General features: G+C 35.9%; 1 protein-coding gene across 1 annotated transcript; it reads right to left on the reverse strand.

Moving 5' to 3' along the window:
- Nucleotides 1-210: 210 nt before the first annotated feature.
- On the reverse strand, nucleotides 211-870 carry LOC139901293 (uncharacterized). The gene has a single exon (XM_071884022.1). The coding sequence runs from the start codon at nucleotides 868-870 to the stop codon at nucleotides 211-213; it is 660 nt and encodes a 219-aa protein (XP_071740123.1).
- Between the last annotated feature and the right edge of the window lie 19457 nt (nucleotides 871-20327).

Consider the following 20327-nt stretch of genomic DNA (forward strand, 5'->3'; position numbering starts at 1 on the left):
GTGCTGATGCAGAAGACATGTTTGACAACCCTACTCTGATGTGAACTTTTGTTTAAATAATGTTTTGTGATAACGTAACACCGTTGTGTAAACTTAAACTTAATTACTCAGATTAATGTAATGACGCGACTTATAGTGTGTTTGTTAATAAAGTCTTCCGCAGTGTTTAAAAAAAAAATTGCCGGTGTTACATCGTGTATAATGACCCTTTCAACGTGCTGGACAATATCTCAATCTCCAATGCATACAATCGATGCTTCGTAACATCCCCGATAACCCATGTATTAGAGCATGTTTAGTGGTCAAACATTGCACATCTTGTGCACTTGGTTTTCTCAAATATTCGGTTGCGTATAAATGAAAAACAAATTTGAAAAATTTGTTTAAACATTCATATGAGGTTTGTTCACCCATATGCAAATACTCATAAAAAAGATCGGCCGACGCAGCATAAGCTAGTTGACGTATGGCGAATGTTACTTTTTGAACAATATTAAAGCCAAGTAATCCGGTAGCATCACGTCTTAGGTGAAAATAAGTAAAATACTCGGGAATCGGAGTTTGAGAAAAATTCATTATACCTTGACATATACGGAGAAACAAAGCTTTGCGCATTCGATAACGTCTACGAAAATAATCTTCTGGAAACCTACAAGTGTGGAAAAAGTAATCATTCCATAAAGCTTTTGTGCGGCTTTCACGATCTCTATATAAATATCTTCTAGGTGCTCTTGGTACGAGTTCAACTTCTTCATTATCGCTTAACTCATCTAATTGATCAAGTGCTTCGAGTGATCGATTATTAGTGGTATTCATGATCGTTAATACCACATTTAGATCGGGATCGGAATTTGGGTTATTTGGATTCATTTTATTTTGGAAAAAAATTGATTATTTGAGATGATAATTTGATATTGAATATGAAAAATATTGATGAATGTATGAATGTAAAGATTGAGAAATGAATGTGTTTATATAGAGTGAAAAAGAAAAGAAAAAAATAAATAAAAAATAAAAATAGCCGTTAAGTAGCCATTGATTTTTTTTTTCAAACAGTTGAAAATACCATTTTTTTCCCGTCCACAATTGTGACGATCGCTCCAAATCCATATGGACGATCACGTCATTCGTCGATTTCATTGCGAGGTATTTGACCTCTATATGATATGTTTTGTAAACATTGCATTCTTTTGAAGAGGCACACCATAAATGAATATTTAAATCAAAGGTTTTCGACATCTGATGATTTCTACATATAGACAATCACCGTAATATAATAGTTTACAATGATACTTCCGTTGACAATGCAGTCAAAATAAGATACACGGTGATGATTTGGTGAATGCAACGTTTCCTTGAAAAATATGACATGTAAGACTCCATGCACATAGCTTGTCTAACAAATAAGCAAACAGCGGAAGACTTCTAGAAAACCTGAGAATAAACATGCTAACAAGTGTCAACACAAAGGTTGGTGAGTTCATAGTTTTATTGTTTCGTATAATCTGTATGTAAAGGTGGATCACAAGATTTCAGTTGTTTCATCCAGAAACGTTTGTTAAATTATTCTATAAGATTGAGCACCCTGGTAACTAAGCTTTAACGTCTATATAATAAGTACCCATGTGTTTAACATGTAACCAACATGTACAATATACTCGAATAGCATACGTCTGTTTCATAGTTCAGGCTAGGGTTTATATACCTGGAATAGACGAGGATGTCAAGCCCTATGGATCCATATACTACTACTCGCGCCCACCAGTTCTTATAAATGGCAGTTAACAGTTACCAAAGCTAAGGGATTTTTGGTTCAAACTCAGTGTAGAATTTAGTATGTACTTGTATCCATTGCGTTTAAAATAAAGTGCATGTATTCTCAGCCCAAAAATATAGATTGCAAAAGCAATTAAAAAGGGAGCAATGAAACTCACCTTAGCAGCACATAAAGTTGTTCATCGTAATGTGACCGAAACTCGGATTACCAAATAATCGTAGATCTCAACCTAGAGAACATATGTTGGTCAATAAATGTCTATCAAGCTAGGTCAGGTCATAGTGTATCATAATCCTAATGCTCGAGATCGACATACAAAAGTCCAAAGTTGTTTCAAAAAGTCAATTTTGACAGTTGTTTAACAAAACGAGACGTACCTTATATAAGGATTCATTTACTCGGTTGGTAATATTCAAAAATCTAATTTATCAATCTCGTAAACAAGTTGTTTAAATCTTAATTGCAGATTCAAAAGCAATTTCAATTAACGTCAATCATAATTCAGTTGATCATATATTTTAATCCGTTCATCGAAACTATTCGATATCTAAATGAAAAGTCATTGATTTTTCGCCAGCTTTCCAAAAACATGTATATCATATACCTTTTACCAGTAATATATGTATTTAATTCGAGATTTATTATAAACTGTTTAACGACGAAATTTAGCATACAAGCATGCATAAATGTAAATACTCAAGCACTAGACATGGATACACAATTAATATATAAAAGATAAGATATGAATACTCACGTATCAATATTGTGATTCAATATTGCAGGAAAGTACGTAGACGCAACAGAGATGATAAACACTAGGTTTGATTTGCAAACAATACCCATGAATATTACCCATAACTTCCATAGTTATAACCCATAATTTCCTTAGCTCTATCCCGTTTGAAAACCCATTTTGAAAGTGACACGCTCATGACCTCATCGTAGTATTTTATGTATAAATAATAATAATACTAATACTACTAATAATGATAAGATTAATAATAATATTAATCTTAATATTAATAATTAATAATAATAATAATAATATATAATTTAAATATATACGGAGTAAAATGATTGAGGAAACAAAGAACCTGATTGAGCTTTTATAGTACTTTGGCCTGAAACAGTACCCCATGCGATCGCATGGGGTTAACCCTTTGTGGCCATGCGATCGCATGGCTAGGGATTCCAGCTCACAATGTTTTGTCCTAATGCTTGTAGACATAATTAAATAATATATATAATATATAATTTAAATTAATTAATTATATATTATATTTTATTCTCGTGCATAGTTGATTTGTAATTTTTGTTCCGATAAGTCGTACATCATCACGCGACTTATGTCCCGGTTCCGGTTTTTTGAATGTCCTTTCGTACACTTAGAAAACTTGCATTTTACGTTTCGTGACTCGTACTCTTGTCAATATATAGTCTTAAATTATCCATAAACTATACCACTCAAAGTATATCTTAAACTTTCGAGTATTTTGGTCATTTACTTCTATAAATCATCGTCTCGTTATATACATATACATATATACATTTTCATTTTAAAATAGTGTTTTACTGCAGCAAAATTTTTTTTACTGTAGCAAATAGTGATTTTCGAAAACACTGTAGCTTTTCGGGTACTGTAGCAATTCGAAAATACTGTAGCAAATTAGTGTTTTACTGGTTCATCTTAAACGTTTTAGTTAACTTATCTAAATATCAATCAGATAATCAAACCAATAAGGTTAATGCACAGTATCATTTTCATAACACTTTGTTACGTTTTCAAGTTATAGTATATATATGTATCTATTTACATATAATTGTTCGCGAATCGTTGAGAAAAATCGAAGGGTATTTGAATAGTTTAAAATTTTGAGATTCAACTTCATAGACTTTGCTTATCGTATCGGAAACGTTAAAGATTAAGTTTAAATTTGGTCAGAAATTTCCGGGTCATCACAACAATTGTGACCAAAAAACACGAAATGAGAGACGATAGGCTGGGCGGACCCTTAGACGGAACCCTGGGCGGCCCGCTGCCATCGCGCCCAGTGGGCGGTCGGTTGGGCGTACCCAGGGCGATACCGATGGAAGTGCTCTTACTTAGTATTGATTTTAATATATTTCATATTAATTTACACAAATTTTAGGCACGAATACGGTGAAGAACCCAATTTTTACAAATATTATATTTTTTGATTTAATACTTCTACTACATAGTTGAGTCCTTTTGTATGCATATATATAATTTGTCTGGAAAAATTAAGTGAAAAATAAATAACTAGTGTCTGTTTCTTGAACTGAAAAACCGTGTGAATAATTAAATTTACCAAATTAACTTTATAAGTGTGTAGTTAAAATAGTAGTTACTAAAATTGAGGACTTAAATGAAAACTCACAATTCTTTTAAAAAAATTTATAATTAAGACATGTCTTATTTATTAAGTCAAAAAACAAACACTCCTTAATTACTTGTTATATTAAGTTCTATTGTATTAAGTCAATTAAGTGCAAAACAAACATGACCTAATTAATTATGAGTAACATTGTAGGTCGCAATTTTTTTTTCTAGAAGGTATATCATTGATGACAGGAATTCGGTTCTTATTATGTTTTCGACTAAAATTTAATGAAGTGCTAACATAACACTAATGCAACAATTTATTTTAAGAGGAAGTTTTGTAATGATGGAACTTTTGGGATAAGTTTAAGACGAATTGATACTGCCAAATTACATCTAATTAGGGGTGACCATAAAACCGCATTAACCGAACCATAACCATCTTAATCGAAAAAATCGCATCGAATCAACCAAACTGAATGGATAACTACTGGTTTGGTTAACACTTTTGAATTAACCTAACTTTATAGGTCAGGTATGAAAATAATAAGTATCTGCGCTGAATTAACCGTACCCACACCATTTAGTATTTTTTATTTTTTATTTATGATCGTCTTTATGAAAAATGACCAAGTTGTTAGAACAGTAAACCATGTAGATCAACGTGTAAAATTTTTTGACTTTAAGTTTGGATGGATGAAGAATGAAGTTCGAAGGAATTCTACATTATAAGAACTTTACGTGAACTTATGCTTTGTCTATTAATAAATGGTTTTTTGTATTAATTTGAAACGTAAAAATGACATCGATATACTTTTATTTTAAATTAGAAGTATGAGACAATGACTTATTCTAATATTAAAATGTCATTTTTAGAGTATAGGCACAAACTTATTAAATTAATTTGTTTTCAATAAATGGTTAACCAAATTAACCGTTTTATAAGTAATTGTTAACCAATTTAACCATATTAACAAAACCGAATGATTAAAAAAATTAATTAGCTGCAATAATGGTTATGGGTGTGATTGTGGACCATAACTGCCCCAACCACCCTACGCTCACCCTTACTAATTTTATTCGTATCTTCTAAATTTCTCCCATAAAAGTGGCCTTTAATGTGCTTTTTACACATTATTCGTGTAACAAGGTCTACTAACGTTTATGGTGAGAAAATAACTAAATAAACAGGTAAAGGCTAAAAATATCAAGAAAAGAAGAAAGTCAGCAAAACTTCAAAGACACAGCCGTCAACAAGGAATTCCCGATCGCCGGCTGTCATCTAGGGTCAAACCGCCGTCCTAGTTCAAGATAAAGCCCATGAAAATTTGAAGTCCAGCTGTCCGCTGAGCATCTCCAGCTGCCAGTTAAAGAAGAAACGGCAGGAGCGTCTGACCAGAACAATAACTTCCCTTGATTCACGCCTCTTGATGCCGGTTCAACAAATCCAGCCACCAGCTATGCACCAAAATTCAATGCATAAGATCGTAAGTGAAGCCTCAGCCACTGGCTGAAAGAGCCATTAAAGACAAAGATCGAAACTGCAATTTAACCACTGGCCAGCCCATTTAGTCACCGGCCAAACATGGAGCCGCCGACTGAGGCCAAATTTAGCTATAAATAGAGGCCGAATTCTGGCCATTTGAGAGATCACTTACTTCACTTTTCTACCACTTTTCTTTTTAAATTTATGTACTTTTAGATAGGTTTATATTTAAGTTCTTATTTCATTAAGCTTTTAAGCATAGAATTCAGCCTAACATTAAAACCTTGGTTGAAGGACTTGGAGAAGCGATTGTTCCAAGCCTTATTCTTGTACTCTTTTAACATTTTTCAAGTTCTAATCTTTTAAATCAATGTATATATTTTAAAGTCTTTTACTTTACATTATCTATACTTTTATGACTATTGTATTTTTTTCTGCACTATGGGATAAAAAACCCGTAGTGTTTTCTTCGAATAATCAGGTAAAAGATTCGGTTAAAAATGCTTTTGTCCACTTTTAGCCGCCGACTAGCTTTATGAAGCCGCCTGCTGGATGGACATGAAGCCGTCAGCTGACTAACAACCAACCGCTGACTTCATCAGGTGATATGTCTAAACTGGACGGTTTTATTTATGCGGTGTCGTTAGGCTGCAAGGTGACAATATGGACTTATCAACAGGGTTTCCTCTTTCTTCTATTTCACTTTTAACTTCTAGGGTATAAGGTGTAAGTTAACCTAGGGTCTGGTTAAATTACCTAGATGAAACATAGTAGTTGGTTTTAAGCTAATAATCCTAATTACGGAAAGGTAAAGGTGATAGAGGGATATCCGGAGTATGCAGATCAGGGAAATGTTGACCAAGATATCAGTTTGGGCTAGGGAAAGTTAATTATGTTTATGTTAAACCTATGATTAGAATAGTTTAGATCTGGTTGGATGAGCCAATTACACAGACCTACTTATCTCTAGACTTTCGGAGTTCTTGTTGAGCAGCGAAAAGTATGTCACTTGGTTGTATAATTGAAAGGTAACTATACCTCGGAGGTTATCCTTAGTAAAGCACTAGGTTTATTAGTAAGTTGAGTTCTAATCCTAACCCTCGTTATCAGTTTAGGTAATTGAATAACAACGTGCCGTGTTGAGTGAACACTGATCACAAACGGAAGGAGTCCGTCGGGTCAAGTTGATAAAACATTAATATAAACTAACAACCATTTCATCATACTAATCTAAATATTATACAATATTATAGTTGACATACTGAAATTAAAGGAGATAGAAACCTAATAGATACATGAAGCAGTTGATATGACTTAATCCTAGAGCAACAATCAAACAAGAACATGCAATAGGTTTGGGTCACACATTTAAGGCACTAACTAGATCTTAATAGCTCCTAGGAGGTCTCTTTGGAACAATCAATAGGTATACTAGGTCATTCATGTCTCAATTACTTAGTTCCGTGTCTTAAAAGCGCATTAGATGCCTCTCAGGAATTCCGGCCATACCGAGCTCATAGAATCTTCAGGTACAATATAACTAGGAGTCTTAATCCTATGAAGTAGCTAAGTTCATATAGGTGGATAAGTTCTGATCACAACCTAGGTTGGTCAATCCTTAAGATGCTAGCATACAAATCTATCGGGGTCACAAATTCAGTATAACAAAAGTAATCGTACTAATTTAACATAACTACGCTAACCCAAACTTCTATCATGGCAACATACATATTAATTAAGCTAACATGGCAATATCAGAGTGCATCTTTAAACATAAATGATAACAATACATGTTTAACTAATAAGACAAGCGTTTCGGATAAAAACCTAAAAAGGCCGAAGAAATCTGCCCGAGATTGCAGTGACTCGCCGGGATATCCTCAAGATAATAAAAGCTAAGCTAGCTACTACTAAAAACTAACTAAAATATTTCAAATCTAAATTGAAGTACAAATTTAGGTGTGTGTAAAAATGAGCCCAAAAGCCTCGTTTTTATAGGCAAAATTTGGCTGGGGCCGGCTGGCAGGCCGGCATCAAGGGTCGGTGCCTTGGCAAGCCATTTTTAATGGCCGTTTCTTGTGGCCAGTGCCAAGCCAATAGGCAAGCCGACATGGCATGGCAGGCATGCCGGCGTGGCAGGCCGCTTTTGTCCCTGATCTTGTTGTTTGCTTGGATCGTTTTGCTCGTTCCCAGGATCATAACTTGGTTTCCGGGGTCGTAACTTGTCTTTCACCATTTTCGCTCTAGAATTTTCGTTTTAGCTCCGATTTACTTGTTTCTTTTTGCATCGCCTTTGTAATTACTTAATATATAAAATTAACCGACAAAGCGATTATTTTGGCGACAAAGTTTGGAACTTTATTGATTTAGGGCTTAATATCGAGGGTAAAAACGGACTTTTTGACCGATATCAAATACCCCACACTTAGCTTTGCTTGTACTCAAACAAAAAGCAAGAATATAAGGTTATCTTCTAATAGATTCTCCCTCGCCCACCCTTGGATTCTTTTATTATGCTTTGATCAGAAGTCGTCACATCTTTTGAAAGTAGTAAAAAAACTTTCAAACTTTGATGGTTCAGTCGCTAGATTTCAATCGCGTCCATGGTGAATAAGGCGTACTTTCCAACTCTTAGATGTAGAGTATACATGACCAGGCTTCTCACTATCAGATCACTCATATCACTCAAGTGTTTAGGGTGCCCTAATCTAATTGTATTGTTGCTCAGAACCCAGTCGTGTAATAGTTTTCATCATAGGCTTGGTAAAGCATCGATATCTCCACCGGCTAAGTAAGGACGGTACTGATCTTCTTTCTAGACATTCTTTCAAGAGGAAGACGGGTTGTAGGTTTGCTGGCGGAGAGTTTATGGAAAGGTGAAATGTATTTGGATCTTTTAACTTTTTAAAGAGAATTGATAGATTTTGATTCTTCAGAGTATCCCTTTTTGGATATAACAAGGCTTGAATTTTGCGATGAGTTCTTCGAAAGATGCAGATTATGCTAAGACTTTTGTCTAGAATTTTTCTTGGCTCTTTCGGCAATCCTTCTTTGGGAAACTTCTCGGGTTTTTCTTGCCTTTATTCTAGGGGCTTTTCTCTTCTCTCTCTCTCTCTCTATCTCTCTCTCTCTCTCTCTCTCTCTCTCTTTTGCATACCATTTTCTTCATAACTTTTGTCTTTTTGCACCTGGTGCCCAGAGCGGAAGTAATAATTCACCGAAAATAGGTCTTTGACCTATAAAAAATAATCGGGGGGCTTGAAAACTTTTAACAAGTATTTTTGAAGTGAACTTGATCGATCTATCTCTTTATTGATCTCTGGATCTTTTGAAAAGCGGAAAATGAATGAAGGTGGATGGGTAGTGTATTTTGGTAGTGAATTTGGGGTGAGTATTTTCTGATTCATTAACTCTTTGGTGCGAGTTCGTCGGTTTATATGCGTGGAGTGGAAACGGAAACGGATGGTTCTTGTCTTTTCTATTCAGAATGATTTTGGAAGGAGTATCGCACCTACACAACGTATGGCACTTACTAACCATTGGCCTTGAAAAGTATGTCAAAACCAAGTTCTAAACTCGAACCGTACACCGGCACGCTAATCAAATGATTTGACAAAGTACTATAGATTGGATGGTTTATACAGGTATTTTGGGTCCAAGAATTCCTTACTTTTTGGGAGTAGGGGTTGTGCTTGGTCATGCGTAGCCTTTTACACATTTATTCGAAAGAAATCTTTTGACACAAATAATGAGTTTTAGCTTAATCGTTCCGTTTTAGTGAATGTTCCGAAAACTTATTTTTGGCGATTTTATAGAATCTTTTGGGTAAAAACTAGGTAAGAATTTTTCGAATTTCCCTAATATTCTTTGCTAATTACTTTTTAGACAAAATAAATTTTCAAAAAATTTGACCGTTTTACGGTTATTTGTTCTTAAACCTTTACCCAATACCCCACATTTAGAAGAACATTGTCCCTAATATTCCTTAAAATAGAGTATTTTAATACTTTGATAAATTAAGGACAATATTTTCTAGAATCTCTAAGTTTGTAGCGGGTACAACGCCACACTTAGAGATTTTAGTGCGTAATAATTGAAAGAGGTTTTAGGACAGATTACTTCCCTATGGTCAAGTTATTCTCCTAGTGATGGACTTTCCTACAGTTAGGTTATGCTCCTAGTGCTGGAAAGGACCAGTCTCTTTGATATGATTCTGCATGAAAAACAAAAGAGAGTAACATTTCCACTAGATATATATTTTTATACAATGCTTTTATAATAAAGATAAAAACAAAATTAAAAGAAAGGAGTCTACGAAATACTGTCCTGGCCTATTTGTAGAGCAGCGTTTACGAAGTATCTAAAAGATCCTAAGATGTCCTGCTCGTCCTCAAGTCTTGGTAAGTCCTCAAGTGGTTGTCCTGCATCCAAATCAGAGCCCAAAAGTGTGTCTAGACATAGGTCTGATGGTATCTCCAGGTGTGAAAGATTCGGGAATGGCTCCTCATCAGGGATGCTTCCAGTGATCTCAAAGACCTGGGCCATAGGTAGCTCGACTAAAATAGGGATTGTGACTAGATGGCAGCCCTCAGGTAACTCACGGATAGGAATTGTCTAAATAACTGGAGCAGGTGGAGCAGCTGAAGCATGCGTTGTAATATGAGTAGCACTAAAGGGAGCGAATGCTGAGGCTACGGACTGACTCGAAACTGGAGTAGAGTGTCTAGGAGTAGCTTGACATGTAGGTAGAGCACGACGTGCTAATCTTAATAAGGAAGGTCCTAGTGTACTTCGGGGTATTTTTCACGCTGAAAATATGCTCTGAAAGCTCTGTAGAGTCTCTGGTGATCTTTAAGTAATGTCCATATGATGACCGGGTCACTCATGGTGGCTCCATGGTGATTCACAACCTATGACTCATGCCGATCTAATAGCTCTGGATGCTCAGCGGGTCTAGAGGCTAAATGCCAGGAGCGTCTTACTGGAGGAGCTGGTGGTGCCATACTGATATCCTCATCAACACTCTCTAAAATCAAACGTCTCGGGCCTAGCTGTCCCGTCGTTGGCCTGTGCTGGTATGTACTCCTCTCTGAAAGGTAAACCCTGGGAGTCCTCCTCCTCCTGCGGATGGGTATGTTGTAGGAAGCTCCTGAACTTGGCATTTTGCCTCCCAAGAGCGCTTTGTTTATATAGTCATTACAGCTCGACTTCTTCTGTCATGTCTTTAATATGGATCAAGGGAGAAGAGATATTCCTCCCTGTTGTGGTCTTCTAGATAAGCTTTCAATTGATGTCCATTGACTTTGAAATTTCCTGTAGGTCCTTCTAATTCTATAGCTCCATGCGGAAAAGCGTGTATTACTTTGAATGGTCCACTCCATCGTGATCTGAATTTACCAGCGAATTTCTTGAATTGAGAATTGAAGAGTAGAACTTTATCTCCAGGGGTGAACTTTATTGGTATCAGTTTCGCATCATATGTCAGTTTCATTCGTTCCTTGTAGATATATGACGTCTCGTATGCTTGGTCTTTTAATTTAGCGAGCTCATTCATCTTCATCTTCTGATGCCTAGTGGTTATTGAAGGATCGAGATTACAGGTTTTCAGTGCCCAGAGAGCTTTGTATTCGAGTTCTAGCTGAAGGTGACATGCTTTTCCATAGATCATGCGGTATGGTGTAGTTCCTAGAGGATTCTTGTAAGCAATCCGAAATGCTCACAGAGCATCATCTAGTTTCTCGGCCCATTTATTCCCATGATGGCTGATGGTTTGTTCTAAAATTCTTTTGAGTGTTCTGTTAGTGACTTCTGCCTGCCCGTTGGTTTTGCGGATGATAGGCAGCGAACATGTTGTGGTAACTCCGTATTGTTGCATCACCTTCATGAATTGAGTAATACAGAAGTGTGTGCCTCTATCACTTATTATAGCGTTGGGAGCTCCAAATCAGCAGAAGAGTCTTTTCAGGAAATTGGTGATGACCTTGGCATCATTGGTTGGGAATGCTTGTGCGTCGACACATTTGGAGACGTAATCTCATGCTACAATGACATATTCTTTCCCATTAGACTTGCGGAACGACCCCATAAAGTCTAATCCCCATATATCGAAGATTTCTCAAGCTTGGATATTATTTCGAGGCATCTCATTCTTTACATCGATAATCCCATGTCTTTGGCAGGCGTCGCAACGCTTTACAAGCTCTTGCGCATCTTGGAATATAGTAGGCCAATAAAATCCTAAATCGTAGACTTTTTTTTGCGATTAAGTTTGCTCCATGATGACCTCCGATTGGTCTGTGGTGACATTGGTGAAGAATCCCTGTTGCTTGTTTCTCATTTACGCATCTCCTGATTATATGATCAGGGCAAATTTTGAACAGGTATGGATCTTCCAAGTAGTAAAACTTAGCATCCCTGAAGAACTTCCTTCTTCGGAATGTGCTCATTCCTTTTTGAACTACTCTAGCAACTAGGTAGTTGGCTATGTCAGCGTACCAAGGGGTGTTAGTGAATTGTGATCATATGTTTGCTTATCCTAAACTCATAAGCTGTTCTTCCAGAAATTTGTCTCTAATATCTTGTTCAACAAGTTGTTCCATCGCCGAATTCTCCAAGCGACTAAGATGATCTGCTGTGAGGTTCTCTGCTCCTTTCTTATCTTTAATCTCAATATCGAATTCTTGAAGGAGTAAGATACATCGTAGGAGTCTTGGTTTAGCTTCTTGCTTAGTAAACAGATATTTTAGGGCTGAATGATCTGTGTAAATTGTAGTTTCAGACAGGATGAGATAGGAACAGAATTTGCCGAAGGTAAAAACTACCACTAGCAGCTCCTTTTCTGTAGTGGTGTAATTCTCTTGAGCTCTGGTTAAGGTTTTGCTGGCGTAATAGATTGGATAAAAATGCTTATCTTTCCGTTGTCCTAGTACAGCTCCGACTGCGAAGTCATTAGCGTCACATATGATTTCAAAGGGTAAACTCTAATCAGGAGCTATCATGATGGGTGCATGTGTGAGCTGTTCCTTCGGATAGTTGAACGCTTGAATACATTCTTAATTGAAGACAAATGGAACTTCCTTTCCGAGGAGATGAGTAATAGGTCGTGTGACCTTTGAAAAATCTTTGATTAAACATCGGTAGAATCCGGCGTGTCCAAGGAAACTCCTCACAGCTTTTTCCTGTGGTAGGTTCTGGAAGCTTAGTTATGGTTTCAATTTTAGCCTTATCGACTTCTATTCCTGACTTTGATATCTTATGTCCTAACACTATTCCTTCTTTTACCATGAAGTGAAATTTTTCCCAGTTTAGAACTAAATTTGAATCTTCACACCGGGTGAGCATCTTGTCAAGGTTAGAAGGGCACAACTTAAAGGTACTGCTGAAGACAGAGAACTCATCCATGAAGACTTCTATACAACGTTCGATCATGTCATGGAATATAGCTACCATACACCTCTTAAATGTAGCAGGTGCATTGCATAACCCAAAGAGCATGCATCGGTAGGCAAATGTTCCATAAGGACAGGTGAAGGTTGTCTTTTCTTTGTCCTTTGGATTGAGGGGAATTTGAAAGTAGGCAGAAAAACCGTCAAGGAAACAATAGAACTCATTTCCTGATAGTCGTTCCAACATTTGATCAATGAATGGTAGCGGAAAATGATCTTTCCAGATTGCATCGTTTAATTTACGATAATCTATGCAAACCCTCCAACCGGTGACCTCCCGTGTTGGAATAAGCTCATTATTCTCATTTTGGATTACAGTCATTCCTCCTTTTTGGGTACCACTTGAACATGACTTACCCATGGCGAATCGAAAATAGGATACATCATACTGGCATCCAGAAGTTTGATTACTTCTTTCTTGACAACTTCTTGAATCATTGGATTGACCCTTCTTAGCCTCTGAACTGATGGTTTGAAATCATCTTCCATGAAAATCTTGTAGGTGTAATAGTTTGGACTGATCCCTTTTATGTCGAAAATTTTCCAAGTAATTGCTTTCGTATGTGATTTCAAAACCATAATCAATTCCGCCTTCACATCTGGTGTGAGATCTTTAGAAATGATTACAGGGAGTTGTGATTCTCCATCTAAGAATGCATACTCCAGATGTCCGGGTAACTTTTTAGCTCCAATTCCAGAGGTTCCTCGATAGACGGCTTCATTCTTGCTATTTCCCCTTTCTATCTAACGAGTCATATCTCTCCTAGAATTCTGATTCTTCTTCCTTAAGAGCGGTCACTGATACTATCTGTTCTTTGGTTCTGGAAATTGTCTTCTTAACGCTTCGTCTTCAGAAACCTCTTCTTTAGTTTCGAAGGTTGGCTCAGGAATTTCGTCACAATCCTCATTTAACTATGGTTCCTAGTATACTGGAATGAAATCCGTTTCTTCATCTGGTCTTCTCCTTAACAGAGGTAAGGGAATGCCTTGACCTAGTGGTGCTATATGGATAGTTTTGCCGAGAAGTTACTTTCGTTGAGCGGAGATTTATATTGACCAAGATCTATGGCTGAATAGTTATCGAGATTTTCTTCAGGAGGTGTAAAAAACAGATCCTTAGAAATTTGATCTTGACTGCATATAGCCATGGTATCCTCCAGATATTCGTTGACGAGTTCTTGAAAAGAATCAGCGAGATTGAGATCTTCCTCGCGAGGGTGGATCATGAGTCGGTCGACATTGAATGTGACTTCTTCACTTCCAACTCTTAATTTCAGAGATTTCTCGTGTACGTCAATTATGGCTTTAGAAGTATTCAAGAATGGCCTACCGAGTATTAGTGGGACCTTTGTGTCTTCCTCAATATCTATAATGATGAAATCAACGGAAAATGCAAACTATATACTCTGACTAGGACATCTTCAGCTATTCCTCGAGGAATCTTAAATGATCTGTCCGCGAGTTGGATAGTTATTCTGGTAGGTCTTAAGTTATTAATTCCTAGCTTTTTGAATAATAAATAAGGTATTAGGTTTACACTGGCTCCCAGATCTGCTAACGCATTGCTAATTTGGATATCTTGCAGGTTGCAAGGTACATTGAATCTTCCTGTATATCCTAACTTAGGGGAATACCATGTTGTAACACTAATAAACATTCATCACTTAAAGGTAAGCTAACTATCTCTCTTAATCTCTCTTTATTTGAAAGTAGTTCTTTGAATAATTTAGCGCAATTTGGCATTTCTACTAAAGCATCTACTAGTCGTACATTCAAATACAGGTTTTTAATAATGTCCCAATACTTAGCTAATTGTGCTTCTTTCTTTTCCTTCCTAAGCCTACCAGGAAAAGGTATGTAAGCTCGCGGAATAATTTCCAGAGCTTTAGGAGATATAGATTCCGGTGGATTGACAACTGGGTCAATTGGCACAGGTTCCGTATCGAAAAAGTTTTGTATGGGTATATTAACAGTTGTTTCCTTTCCACCTCTAGTTATTACTAGGGCATCAAACTCACTACACTCTATTTCAACTTTTGTGGTTAACCGTTTGAGAGTAAGCTGAAAATTGGTTATTAGTTCTTTAAAAGTCTTTTATCAAAGCACCAAATTAATTCTGGCATTCTATGACTTGAAGATTTATCATATATTGCTTTGTCATAAAGTCGACTGAAGTTTTCTTAGAGTGGAGAGTAGGTTGGTGTAACGGGAAGATTATATTAGAGTCTGAGCTATTTTGTTGTTTATATGCCCATCTAGGGTAAGGATACCTTAGACTGGTTCTAGTAGCATCGGGACTTTTAGGAATTGATAAACTTTGAAGAGTGACGGTGAGATCTTGTAACTATGTTTCTAGCACTTTTACCGTTTGAGTGAAGATGTGATCCTTCTCAGCAGCTTCATTGCTCCAATCTTCCTGTTGTGCAACTATTGTTTCTAAGAGATTCAATGCTTCATCTGCCGTTTGTGACATGAAATTACCTTGCGAAGCCATGTCTAGGAGATACTTATCATCCTTGGTCAAACCATTATAAAGTATGCAGATTATGTCTGCCCAACTTAATGAATGATTCAGACATCTTTTAAACATCGTCTTTAATCAATCCCATGCAAGACATAATGACTCGTTTTCTTTTTGAGAAAAGTTTATGTTGTCATTTTTTAAATAGGTTTATAGGGAAGGTGGATAAAATTTGTTCAAAAACTTTGTGGCTAATTCTTTCCATGAATGTATTGAATGGGTTTATGCTCATCAAACCATGTTAAAACGTGTGTAGACAAAGAATATTGGAAAAGGTGAACTTTCAAAATGTTTTTTCGTTTTCTTCCTTCTTAAAAGAGTCAACCAGACTGATAAATTTATTTTGGTGAAAGTTTGGATTGTCAGTTGGATATCCTTGAAATTTACAGATTATACTGACCAAATTGATCATATGTGAACTGATTTTAGGGGTCCCTTCGGTTCCTAAGGTGATTGGTCCTCCTCTTTTTCTAAGCATGACTTTTGCGTAGAAGCAAGGGTGATTTGTTGTTCCATTTTTTTTCTGAGATTTTCTATTTAAAACCTGGAAAAGTAACTTTCAGAAAATATTAATTAACTAAAAGGATCGATAATTTATTTAAAACAATCACACTTGAAATTTGGTCGATAACCTTATCGGATATTCTAAATGATAGGGTTTCTTACAGATTAATTTGTACCTAAGTGGCAAGATCGACTACGGAGAGGCAGGATCCTTTTGGTTCCAATATAATTGGAGACTGTTCGAAAAATCCAACAACCAAGTCCGTGTATAATTGTCTTTCTTAGACACCACCAAATAGCACTTTTGTCTGTTTAAAACTTTTCTCAATCAAAATGTTCGATTCCCCGGTAGCGGCACAATAAATAGGTTTACTCCTGTGATATGTCTAAACTGGACGGTTTTATTTATACGGTGTCGTTTGGCCGCAAGGTGATAGTATGGACTTATCAACAGGGTTTCCTTTTTCTTCTATTTATATTTTGCGGAGCCTAAATTCACTTTTAACTTCTAGGGTAGAAGGTGTAAGTTAACCTAGAGTCGTGTTTTGAATGATTTAATGAATTGAAGATCAAGTGGATAATTGTCATTGGTTAAATTACCTAGATGAAAGATAGTAGTTAGTTTTAAGCTAATAATCCTAATTACGGAAAGGTAAAGGTGATAGAGGGATATCCGGAGTATGCATATCAGGGAAATATTGACCAAGATATCAGTTTGGGCTAGAGAAAGATAATTATGTTTATGTTAAAGCTATGATTAGAATTGTGTAGATCTGGTTGGATGAGCCAATTACATAGACCTACTTATCTCTAGACTCTCAGAGTTCTCGTTGAGCAGCGAAAAGTATGTCACTTTGTTGTATAATTGAAAGGTAACTATACCTAAGAGGTTATCCTTATTAAAGCACTAGGTTTATTAGTAAGTTGAATTCTAATCCTAACCCTCGTTATCAGTTTAGGTTACTGTATAACAATGTGTCGTGTAGATCTTAATAGCTCCTAGGAGGTCTCTTTAGAACAATCAATAGGGATACTAGGTCATTCATGTCTCAATTCCTAAGGTTCGTGTCCTAAAAGCGCATTAGATGCCTCTTGGGAACTCCGACCATACCGAATTCATAGAATCTTCAGGTACAGTATAACCAAGGGTCTTAATCCTATGAAGTAGCTAAGTTCATATAGGTGGAGAAGAGCTGATCACAACCTAGGTTGGTCAATCCTTAAGATTCTAGCATACAAATCTATCGGGGTCATAAATTCAGTATAACAAAAGTAATCGTACTAATTTAACATAACTACGCTAACCCAAACTCCTATCATTGCAACATACAGATTAATTAAGCTAACATGGCAATATCGGAATGCATCTTTAAACATAAATGATAACAATACATGTTTAATTAATAAGACAAACATTTCGGATAAAAACCAGAAAAGGCCGAAGAAATCTGCCCAAGATCGCAGTGACTCATCGGATAATAAAAGCTAAGATAGCTACTACTACTAAAAACTAACTAAAATATTTAAAATCTAAATTGAAGTATAATTTTGAGTGTGTGTAAAAATGAGCCCAAAAGCCTCCTATTATAGGAAAAATTTGGATGGCGTTGACTGGCAGGCCGGCGTGGCAGGCCGGCATCAAGGGCCGGTGCCTGGGCAAGCCGTTTTTAGTGGCCCTTTATTGTGGCCGGTGCCAAGCCAATAGGCAAGCCGGCGTGGCATCGAAGGCCGGTGGACAGGCCGGCGTGGCAGGCCGATTTTGCCCCTGGTCTTGCTGTTTGTTTGGATCATTTTGTTCATTCCCGGGATCATAACTTGGTTTCTGGGGTCGTAACTTGTCTTTCACCATTTTCGTTCTAGAATTTTCGTTTTAGCTCCGATTTACTTGATTCTTTTTGCATTGCCTTTGTAATTACTTAATCTACAAAATTAACCAACAAAGCAATTATTTTGGCAATAAAGTTTGGAACTTTATTGATTTAAGGCTTAATATCGGGGGTAAAAACGTGACTTTTTAGCCGATATCATCAGGACAGAAGCCTATAAATCAATTTAATATATTTATGCTTTAATATGTGTTTGTGCGCATATAATTTAAAACACCGTTTAGGTGATTAGGTTGAAATCTTTTTCTTAAAAAACGATGGTAAATCGCTTTAAAAAGAATTTATTTCAACTTTTTAACATGTGAGTGGGACGGGAAGCTTGACAACGATTCGTTCATAAAAACACTTGCATCCTCATACGTCTTTAAAAATATGTGATTATTAAAGATACCTTATGACGAATTTTTAGTAAAACCTTCGTGTTTTAAACCTAACCGAAACTAAGAAATTGTGATAGTCGCGACGGCAAATCGGGCTACTATTAGGTCTGCCAAACCGATTACAATATATCGTATTCAATTAAGATTATTTTAAACTTAACTTTGTTAATCAAAGTGTGGTGGTCGGTCTATAATAAGGTCAAAATTGATATTTTGAGATTATACGTTAAAATATAATAAAGTTCGAATCTTGAACCAAATAGATCTAAGCAAAAACTAACTTTTTATTCTTCTTATTTTATCTTACTACACTATCACACCCCCAGTTAGGGCCTGGGTGAAATGTGACTTAATATCAAATAAACCAACATATTATAATATACGAGAACAATACTAAATGATAAAATAAACTTTATTGAGAGTACGCAGCGGAAAATGAAATGTCGTTACAATGATGGAAGTAACAATAATGTAAATGTTCAAATGCAAAAGTAAATAATACGATATCTCTTGATCCTATGTCCAACTAGCATCACATAAGCAGTAAGAATGAAAGCTTGAATCAAACAGCACCTGAGACAAAACATGCTAAAGTGTCAACCAAAAAGGTTGAGTGAAATCATAGGTTTAACAAATAAGTTTGACCGTTGTTTTAGACCACAAGATTTAGTTTGTAAAGATGATCTCCCGCAGGATCAAAAAGTTATGCCAAAGCGTGGTATTTAGACTAAACGTTCAAGTTTGCCCCAATGACAAGTTGTGTCTGTCCTTGTCGGTTTAATTTCATTATTAAGTAATACAATGACTTAGTCAAATGTATCGGGGACGTTACTCCCGATAGGCCTACCCCCAATAATTAAGCACGCAATCAACGAGAAATTAAAAATATCACTGTAGGGACTTAGTCGGACATAGCCGGGTATAGCATAGTTTTAACAGTTGGCACTTGTGTCTAAATTGTAAAATGTAAAAACAGCATGTGTCTCACCCCAAGTAAAAGTAAATAAGTTGTGCACAATAGAAAGTGGGGCTATGAAGTTCACCTTAGTAAGTAGGGAGAGATGACAATTATTCCTCGGAATAGAAAATTGGAACGAACAGAAAGTCAACCTATGACATTTAAGAGTAGTAAGTGTTTTTGCCCAAGTTTAAGTAAGTGTTTAGGTATGATAGTGTTGTAAGTATAGTTCGTTTTACTAAGTTTCCTTTCCTAGTAAGTTTCTATTTTTAGAAAGTTTCCACTTTTAGTAGGTTTCTTATCTTAGTAAGTTTCTATAACTAGAAAGTTTCTACTTTAAGAGTGTTTTCATTTTAGGATACTTGCCGTATTAGATAAGCTTCCAATCACCCCTTTCCCTTCAAATGGCCATTTCAGGTCTAGGGGCTTGAGCTATAGGATCCTTTAAATAGGAAATCCAAACCCTTCCGCCTAGAGTTTCGTAGAAACCATTCGTCAAGAAAGTTCGAAGATCTATACATCTCTAATACATATCCAAAAATGTTTTTATGTGTTATAATATAAGTAGTAGGTTATAGGTACTAGTAATAGTGTATACATGTTAATTAATAGTATAAGTAGTATTAGGGTTTCATTAATTAGTTAGTTAACTAAAGTAGTAATTAATAACTAGGGTTTAGTAATTAATGTCCTAGGGTTTCCATAAATGTCTAGGGTTTAGTAATTAAATTAGGGTTTTAATAAATTAAGGTTTTAATTAAGGTAGTATAGTTTAGGTGTAATTAGGGTTTAAGGTTTTAATATGTATATGTATATATAATTCGTATATATATGTATGTATATATGTATATATATATATATATATATATATATATATAAATATATTTTTTACATGTATATATGTATATGTGTCGATATGTATATATATATATATATATATATATATATATATAGGTTTATTTTGTTTCCTTAATTAACCATAAACAAATCTTTCATGTAATAACCTAGGGTTTAAAGATCAAAGTTTCC

The sequence above is a fragment of the Rutidosis leptorrhynchoides genome, chromosome 3, assembly GCF_046630445.1.
Source record: "Rutidosis leptorrhynchoides isolate AG116_Rl617_1_P2 chromosome 3, CSIRO_AGI_Rlap_v1, whole genome shotgun sequence".
In the NCBI taxonomy this organism is placed as follows: domain Eukaryota; kingdom Viridiplantae; phylum Streptophyta; class Magnoliopsida; order Asterales; family Asteraceae; genus Rutidosis; species Rutidosis leptorrhynchoides.

Coding starts and splice junctions, on each gene's coding strand:
- LOC139901293 (XM_071884022.1), bottom strand. CDS start 870: ATGAATCCAAATAACCCAAATTCCGATCCCGATCTAAATGTGGTATTA.